A 9757-nucleotide genomic window follows, 5' to 3' on the forward strand; every position below is an offset into this window, starting at 1 on the left:
TGGTAGTTCAAAGGTGGTAGCTCTTACCTGGGAAGAGGAAGTTCAAACCTATGTCCACCAATTTACCAAATAAATGCACAACCAAAGGGTTATAGGTTGAGATATTTTCCTCTTGTGTTAAAGGCATTTGTTAACATGGAGACTTGCAGAGGGGACCTATAAAGTAACCATCATGATGAGTGGTTAGTGCAGTCACATGTTCTAAAGGAGGGGTTTGGTTGCCTTCTCTTCCCACCCCAGTTAAATAGCCGTGTGAGCAGAGCATACCATTCAGGAATACCTGCTTGGGCTTGGTTGCGAGAATTCAGCAAAAGCTTGACAAGGATAGACCCTGATAAACACAGAATGGGTGCATAGAGTGATTTTCAACACCGAAAGAATAGTTCATTCTTCATTTAGGTGCTTCGTGAATTAAGCAGAAGATGAACAGAGGCTTTTTGGGAAAGAATGAATAATGATTTTTAGGCTTAGGGATTTCAGTTGTGCCTAATTCCAACTTAAATTCTTCATGTGAGTATTCTGCTGAAAATGTTAGTCATTGCTGTTAATCACTAAATTGCCTTCTGGATTTTGAATAAGTACATTAGCTTAAGCCTTCGTGCACAAATACAATTACTCTCAAGATTGCCTGAATGCAAAGTAAAATAATCTTCTAATGACACACATTCATTTAGGTTTTCTGGATTGTTTCTCTTGGTTAGAATTTTAATGTCTTTTAAATGTATTCATAGGTAAAAACATCAGAGTTTTATCGATACTCCCGGCAGCTACGACATGAGGTTGACCAAGCCATGAATTACTTTCATAGCGTTCACCAACAGCCTTTGATGGAAATGAAATCGAACAAAATACGTTCTGCCAAACCCCAGACTGCAGTATTTAGAGGAATGATAGGACACAGTATGGTAAACAGTAAAATTCTTCTCTTGCACAAACCAAGGGTCTGGTGGGAACTAGAGGGTCCTCAAGTACCTTTACGACCAGACTGCCTTGCCATTGTGAATAACTTTGTGTTCCTGTTAGGAGGGGAAGAACTGGGGCCGGATGGTGAGTTTCATGCTTCGTCCAAAGTGTTTAGATATGACCCAAGACAGAACACTTGGTTACGAATGGCAGACATGTCCGTTCCACGTTCTGAGTTTGCTGTTGGAGTTATTGGGAGGTATGTTTATGCAGTGGCTGGGAGAACCAGGGATGAAACCTTTTACTCAACAGAACGGTATGATATTACTGAAGATAAATGGGAATTTGTGGATCCCTATCCAGTCAATAAATACGGACATGAAGGGACTGTTCTTGGTAACAAGTTGTATATCACTGGTGGAATTACATCATCTTCAACGTCTAAGCAAGTATGTGTGTTTGATCCTAGTAAAGAAGGGACAGTAGAGCAGCGGACAAGGAGAACTCAAGTGGTCACTAACTGTTGGGAGAACAAATGCAAAATGAATTATGCAAGATGCTTTCACAAAATGATTTCTTATAATGGTAAGCTTTATGTCTTTGGTGGTGTCTGTGTGATCCTGAGGGCCTCCTTCGAATCTCAAGGATGTCCTTCCACAGAGGTCTATGACCCAGATACTGATCAGTGGACTATATTGGCTTCTATGCCAATCGGTAGGAGTGGTCATGGTGTAGCTGTGCTGGACAAACAGATAATGGTTCTTGGAGGCCTTTGTTACAATGGCCATTACAGTGATTCAATTCTCACCTTTGATCCAGAGGAAAACAAATGGAAAGAAGATGAATATCCGAGGATGCCGTGCAAGCTGGATGGCTTACAAGTCTGCAGCTTGCACTTTCCTGAATACGTGTTGGAGCATGTTAGACGTTGCAGCTAAATCAGAAAGAACAACCCAGTGAAATACAAAAGGTTGTACCTAATTTGTCAAAAAATACAAACCAGTTGAATTCCGTCAGAGACATTACCTTGTGTGTAAGAAGAACTGCTAAATGCTCAAGAGCATTTAGGATGTAAAGGGAGTTTACTTACCAAGTTTATTAGAACAGCTGATAGTTGGTCTGATGTTGTAAAAGCTTTGGTTTTTTAATAAACATAATTGTAAGTAGGGGAAAGAAAAATATATTTTTGAGTGTGCTTTTTTTTTTTTTTAGCATATCCATAAGATTTTCTTCTTACTATTCTTTTTTTAAATGGCTGTTACACCATTATGCTTCTGAAATCAGTTGAATTTAACAAAATATTTGTGGAAGAAAGAGGAGAAAGGCTTAATTTTATTGAGCTTCAAAGTAAAACTCATCTGTACTAGGGTACAACCAAGTATAAAATAGCAAAACTAAACCATTTCTATATTTTTATGCTGTCTTCTGGATGCTTTTCCCATGAATTGCAAAGTATTCTCAAATCTGTTAGGTGTTTGTTTCCCTTATATATGTTGAAGAATAATCTCAAATTCTTTGCATGACCTTTTTCCTGGTTTTGTATAGAAGTACCAAGAAGTCTGCCAAAATTCAAATTACACATTTTCTACTAAATTGAAAACAAAGCATTTTTATATTCATACCACTGTTTCTATGCTGCCTTCTATTGTCTGCATTATGTTTGTTGGTGAGTAAAGAATATGTACACACATGCATACACTGTAAAAACTATATATAAATACATCTTTTTATGTGCAGTTACAATATTATATTTTAACTAGTGCACAGATTCTGCCATATTGTTCTATTTAAGGTATAGTGCTATCCTTTAATTAGCTTAATAATTCAAATTTCTTAAGTAACTGGAGGCCTCATTTGGTTTCAAAGTATCTTGTCTTTAATATGTACTGATTGATTCAGTAACTCTTTATATCAATGCTCATAATGAAGTGTCAGTAATTTGCTATTTTGTAAATTATTTTTTAAAAAGAAAACACATCTTACCTGAGTTATGTTTGAATGTGCTGCCCAGTTTTCTTTTTTTATGAAAATGGCAAATGTCAATAAGCAAATGCTCTGCGCTGCTTCGACCCACAGTTGTTTTCAGAACTGGATATACTACAGTTTATTCTCAGTACTTTGCTTGTAGTCATACTTCAATAGGAATACTTTGTACTCCTATTGAAGTGGTATGAATTTTTTTTTTAATACAATTATTAATGGCTGTGAACTACTGTGTTTTGAAAATGTGGAGTTAGGTGGTTGGATGGTTAGTACCATTTCTGTTTCTTTTACAAAAAAACTACATAGCTATAGCTACTGACCTCAGAGTGCCTGAATCAAGATGTGTGGTCTGTCCAGGAGGGCTTTGAATAACTCCTTTATTTTTGTCAACTTGCAGATATTACTGACTGTAGAATGGTAAGAATTAACTGTAATTACATTGTTTGTTTTAATTATGTGAAATTAGCCACTTCTAGATTCTAAAGGAAAGATTTAGAGAAGTTCAACTGACTTGGGCACTTAGTACAGATGTGTAGGGACAAAATTATGCTGAAACATGCACCTGCATATGTTGTAAAATCTTATGCCACTGTGTTTCACGTGAAGCAATAGACTTTACTTTATATGCAGCGATGAAGACCACTTTACTCAGCATCTTCCAGTCAGAAATCACTGTAGAAAAGGAATGTACAGTACTCAGGGGGTTCAAAAGAGTGCACTTACAAAGGGACCAAAATCACCCTATATTTCTTATGTTAAGTATAACACCTACCTGCCTAAACTAAGTTTGAAACAGGTGTTAAAACAACATATAAAATTCTTCATTCTTGTACTTTGATATTTTTGTAGTAATTATGTTCTGGGTTTAGATGTGAGGATTTGGAGCTATATGGCAAGTTGACAGATAATTCTTGGTTTGGTTTTGTTTTTTTTTTCTAATTAGAAATGATTTATTGATACAGTATTTTCTTTCAGTATGTTTTAACAGCAAGAGAGAATGTATGCCATCATAGTTTCATCACTAGTGACTGGACCAAATACTGATATTCAGCCTTCTGATCAGACTAGTTTGCAGTTAAGTCTCCTTTAATCAAATTTCAGTTTACTGAATTAGAAATCTGTTTTACTTTTTTACTTTAATAGCTTAACTTAAAGCCAGTGTGGCTTACGCAAAAACCTCAGTTTCATCGTGAGACTTTGTGTTCATCACCTGCATGGATGCAGAGATGAACTGACTCCAGTAGGTGCTGGCTGTGAGCAAGTGAATATGTTCTACTGTACATAGTTTATGGAATATCGGGGCGCAAGGATAAAAACAAGGTTTTAAAATTGTTTTTATTCTCTGTCACCAGCTCATTTCTCAGTAAGTTTTATGAGGCAGCAAAAGCTAATCCTGCCTGTGTAGGCTTTCATGGACATGTTATGTATAGTACGGAGTACTTCACTTTTATCTAGGGCCGGTCTAGGGAGTGGACATGGTTCTGGATATCTGGTCTTCCATGATTCAGGTGTAGTAGAGAGACATGGTAAAGACTTTATTAAAAATAATGGTAAGGATGGGAGTGTATTAAGTTACCGTTTTGAGTCTGCACTAAAGCACCTTCTGAAGTTCTGTGTGCTAAGCAACTGGCACTGAAGTAACTGGTGAGTACTGACACTTGAAACGTGAAGAACCAGGTCATTTTGAGGTGCTCTGGTTTTAAGCTCGTATTTATCTTCAGGTGCTCAGCTCTGAAAGATCTTGTTCAGAATTGTAATAGTAATTATTCTGTGAAATTCTAACTTGAACTCTTGATTTTAGCTTCCTGAAGCTGTGTTGCCATTGAGAAGCTGCCTGTAATCTTTCCAGCAATAGGAATGCTTGGAATTTTCTTTGGTTTAGAATTTGTGGGGGTATGAGAGATTTTTTTAATTTACATTTCTACCATGCTTTTATTGTTTCAAACATGAAACAGAAATTAGCTTACGTTCTCTTTTCCATGGCAGTGGAACTTTTGGGGCAGTTTTGTTACTTTATATATCAGAGGGATTTTTTTTTTTTTTTTAACATAAAGTTTCTGTTTGTGTTTGCTTTTAGTATTTAACTCCAGATAATTCAGTGTTTAAATAAAAATAAAAGTAAGCTAGCTAATAAGAGTTGCCTCTTACTATCAGATTTTGAGCATTATGATCAGATTACAATGGATTTTTAAAACATTTAAATGCCTCTCCTTTGTAGAGGAAAAAGTATGTTACGAACCTTGATTATTAAGTTAGGGAGGGTTCTTCTGTTCCTACCCCAATCATAATGGCATACTGGCAAATCTAATCCCCACATATTTAATATTTAACACGACCTGTTTTGAAGCAGGAAATGTACTTGCCTTTTCGTAAAAAGGTGGACACTCTAAGTTTGGGGTGGGATTTTTGTTTGTTTGTTTTTAATATTTACAACAAAAACATGTCAGCTTCCAATTTTAATTTAGTAACCAGCTCCAGGATTTATTTTGTTTTCAAATGAGCGAGAATGGATGAAAAGCGTAGTTCTCCTATAAAGGGGTTGGACGCTGCCAGTTCCCATTCCACATGCTGCTCTGTCTGCTCTTAGGGGGCAGATAATTTTGTTCAGAATTCAAAAATAGCTCATTTTTCCTCACGAAGTGTTGGTACTAGTGGGAGGTACTAGGTGGCAAAAAAACCCTTCTGATTTTTTTTTCCTTGTTGATTCAGCTGGAGGAAGGCAGTACTTGATTTTACAAAGACTGCTGTTTCAGAAAGCACTGCTAGCAAGGGAGGCGAGTGGTAGCGTGTGATATGCTCCTTTAGTATGTTACTTTATTTTGAAAAGTGTGGATGCCCTACTTCCTGCACAGTCCTGTTACAACTAGCTGTAAGGGTTTGTGACTGTAATATTTCTCTGGTTTCTGAGATTTGCAGCCATTTTTTCTTGAGGACCTCCTGCCTTACAGATGCAAGTGATGCTTTTTTTGTGCTGATAATATGATAACTACTTGCATCAAGAACGAAGCTTCACTTGATGCTCAGGAAGCAAAGGATAAAATTTAACAGGTACAAATTCAAATCAGTTAAAAAAGACAAATATTGCTTAACTCATGTCCATTCTTCTGCAAAACCATTATGGGGTGATGCTAACAGCTTTTTAAAAGTGAACTTCAAGCTGTGTCAGCATTTATATGACAAAGTCTTTTTAGAAGTAGTCACATTTGTAGAGGTATTTTGCCTTTTAAATCTATTTTTCCTTTAAAAAAAATAAATAGTGAATTGTCCCCCTGTTTCTTTCAACACTTCGGATGTGTACTTCACATATGTGAACAGTCCAATACAAAGAGAACAGAAAACTGTAAGGTACTTACAAGAAAACTTAAAAGCGCAAATGTTACTAAACCTGTGCTTAAGTGTTTACGGGGCTGGGGGCATCCAAGAAAACATCTGTCCTGCTCTTCTTCCATTAATAAATATGTAGCTGGTGAAGTTACTTGACTAAGCATGGTCCATCACATGTGGCAGGGCTTGCTGAAGGAGGGTGGGAAAGAATGTAACTGGAAAACATGTGTGATCTATTTAAAACAGAGCTTGCCAGTGTCCTGTAGCTACCATTTTAAGATTTAACATTTGTAAACCAATCTGAAGCTGCTTAAGATGAATACTAATGACTACTTTTGCATCTGTATTCTATTTTTGAAAGTTGGTGAATAACCTTAAAGTTCCAGTTTGTGTGGGTAAACTTCATAAAACATAGTTGTATGTAGCAGGTGGCAGAAAAACTAACTTGTTTTGAGCACAGCTTTCTTGGATTTCCCTCTGCTATGGGTTTGGTTTGGTGGTTTTTTTCACTTCCCAAATTTCTAATAATGTTTATATCGTCTTTTTAAAATAACTTTCAAAGCTCAATTTCAAGTACCTTCGGAGTAATATTAAGTTGGTGGCTGAGGGAAAACCACTTCTATTTGCAGATGGTAGTTTTTATTTATGGCTCTGGTAGAAAACCTTACTGTAAGTCTAGAAAATAAAGTGTTACATGGGACTGTAAAGTTAGCTATTCTTAGGAAGCTTTTATTACCTCAGTGGGACCCACCTAACTTTTACATCAGTTCTGGGAACAGGTGAAGGGAAGAGTGAGCTATGTTTTTATTTTAAATATTTTTCCCTATATATTGTTATTTTTGTAGGTCTTTTTAAAATAAATTATTATATGCTGGAGATTGCAATTCCGCTATAGTATCCCACATGAGTCCAGTGTACAATATCAGATTGTTTGTATTGAAAAGAATGTATTTGATAAGTTAATGGGAAAAGTTATTTTCAAACTGTACTGTGTTTGTGTTTAGCAATTGGAAATACTTTTCCTATAGAAAATTAAAAGTAGGTATATGACCTCATATGTACATTTGGATTAACTGTCTAATGATTACCCCAGGGCTGCTATAAACTTCTCTGAATAATTTAAGAATTGCCTCGTTTTAACTGTTTTAAAGCCTTTTTTCTTTTCTTGGCAGAAAGTAATTTTCCCTAGCTGTGGATACAGTATGCTCAGACTTGCATATACACTCTGTTCGGGTTTCAAACTGAAAACTGTATAAAATGTGTATAAAGGAAAGTGTAAATAAAATATTTTTAATCTTTAAACACTCTTGTGTAAGCTTTTGTAATACTGAAAGTATAGTGGGCCTGGGTTACTTTCTGCAGGACTTCAGCATTTACTCAATTAAGCAACTCTTCAAAAATGTTGTGTCACTATAATTCCTAGTGTTACGTTAAAGTTATCCCAACAAGAAAAGTTGGATGTCTTTATCAAGCCTATATCTTTGGCTGTATTTTACAATCTTCCCAGTTTTAATTACTGTACTGCATTCATGTGTCTGCTCTTCATTTCAAGCTTGAAATAATGTTTGGAGTTGACTTCATTGTTCCATCTATATCTGGGTGTCAAGGCATAAATTTAAACTGTAAGACTGAAAGCCAAAGCTAGCCTTTGGTGTTAGCCAGCAGCCAGGAGAAGAGACTGTTCCCTGCTGTCAAGTGCATGGAACTGAGGGCTCTGAGATGCCCTGCATGGACCTCAGAGTGCCAGAAATTCCAAGTTGTACTGCCTAATGTTTCCGGTAACAGGAAGGGGAAACTTCATTTCAGGATTGAAGTGTCAGATTAGAGCAACATTCAATACCAAGAAGTAGGTGGGGGAAGCAGATGAAATAGGAAGTTATGATCTCATTTTCTCAGCCTCATGGAAGCCTTCCTTGTCAGTCCCTTGCCATACTTCCCTCTGCCACTGTTTTTCAGCCACTCTCTTGCTGTCAAACCAAAGTCCTGAGTTCTAAAATAGCATTTTAATTGTATTCTTCGAATGACTGAAAACTTTATTTGCGTGAAGTAGCTTTTCCCCCTTTCCTCTTTGGTAACTTGACTTCATCCTACAGTAGTACTGTTCAGTGAGTGAATGCTGCAGACGATTTTTTGCTGGTCTCCGCGGGATGTGTCATGGGAGGAAGGGCCTCTTCACTGTGATGTGTTGCCACTTTTTGGTTCAAAAGGAAACAAAATGTATTAGAAGGATCCAGTGAAAGAGATGACATGAGTCTTTTCATGCTATGAATGTTATTTACAATTACTTTTGTTTACCTTTTCAATTTTACTTTTCTGTGAGCCTGGTTGTATTTTTGGCAATACCTTTTTTCCACAATGCTACACTGGCCAGCCTCTGTAGCTGATTAGGATTCTCCAGTAATAGTTCCATTATTTCACTAAGGAGAGCTCTCACATTATGGTTCATAGTTGCTCATACCAAATTCTTCACTATGTGGCCTTATTTTTTGGTAGTAGTTCAGTCATCTGTTTTCACTTGTTTTGTGTAATGTGAAATTAATGTTCGTTTGACAAAGGATTTTTTTTATTTTATTTTTTTTTTTTAGTTAATTCTCTCCAGATTCTTTCCTGTAAGTTATCCACCCTTGTTGACTTGAAATTCTTTGTTTCAATAGATGTCCCCCCTCTGTTACAGATTGGGTAGATTAGGTTTGGGGGGTTTGGGTTTGGTGATTTTTTGTTTTGTTTTTCCTGTGATTCCATCAGCTTCGTAATATGTAAAGGAAAACAGTTGGTTTGAGTATTGCACAGATTTTTGTCTTCATTCTGTACCTTTTGGATTCATGCTATACTTGCAGCCCTGCAATTCTTCAGCCCTGCCAGCTCTTTCTGATGTTTCAATGTCATTGTTTAGTCAGAGTGCTGCCTTGTCCAAGGCAACTTTCTTGGCACATGCAAAACTGTCATTCTTTCAAGGGAGAGGGTAAAGGTCTGTGTGTAAAGAAAGAGGTCTGTGTGTAAAGACAGCTTTAATTCTTGTTTACATTACAGTTTCCACTTTGACAGTTGGTGCTTTAGTTGCACTGTTAGGTGCTTTAGGTGATGTTTACATAAACTGCATCATGATCTCTGTTTAAGTACCCAGTGACTCTTCTTCACTCATCTGTCCATTGGAGTGAATGCCAGGATGAAATGTCACATGCTGAGTGCCAAGCCTCCTAAATTGTAGGACTTCTAGAACTAAAATACTTTTTGCCATGTAACTGATGTCTGTCAAATGCGTCTCCTGGCAATGTTGCTCTTGGTATTGTGTTGTCACTCTGTATTATGGATAAATGTTGCTCAGTAAGTGGTGCTGAAAAAAACACCTCACTTGTTTTCTAATGAGATGGATGGCTTTAATGGTTAGCAGTTTTTATCACACTGATTTTACCAGACACATCTGCCTTTAGCCCAGGCTGGCAGCCTCCTTTCCCACACCCGTTTCAGTATGTCCTAAGCATTGGTTTGTTCCTTTTTTTTTGTCATGTGGCTCATCTCACAAGTTTGAATTAACACCAACCATTTT

General features: G+C 36.8%; 1 protein-coding gene across 9 annotated transcripts in view; it reads left to right on the forward strand.

Annotated features, from left to right (window-relative positions):
• The window catches only part of KLHL15 (kelch like family member 15), a 29387-nt gene extending 21875 nt beyond the window's left edge, over positions 1-7512 (forward strand). For all 9 annotated transcript variants that reach the window (XM_065677263.1, XM_065677262.1, XM_065677269.1 and 6 more), the window contains one exon: positions 732-7512. In XM_065677263.1, coding sequence (XP_065533335.1) covers positions 732-1841 — 1110 coding nt within the window. In that variant the 3' untranslated portion in view covers positions 1842-7512. The remainder of the gene's footprint in view (positions 1-731) is intronic.
• Positions 7513-9757: the final 2245 nt, after the last annotated feature.

Source organism: Lathamus discolor, chromosome 4 (assembly GCF_037157495.1).
Source record: "Lathamus discolor isolate bLatDis1 chromosome 4, bLatDis1.hap1, whole genome shotgun sequence".
Lineage (NCBI taxonomy): Eukaryota > Metazoa > Chordata > Aves > Psittaciformes > Psittacidae > Lathamus > Lathamus discolor.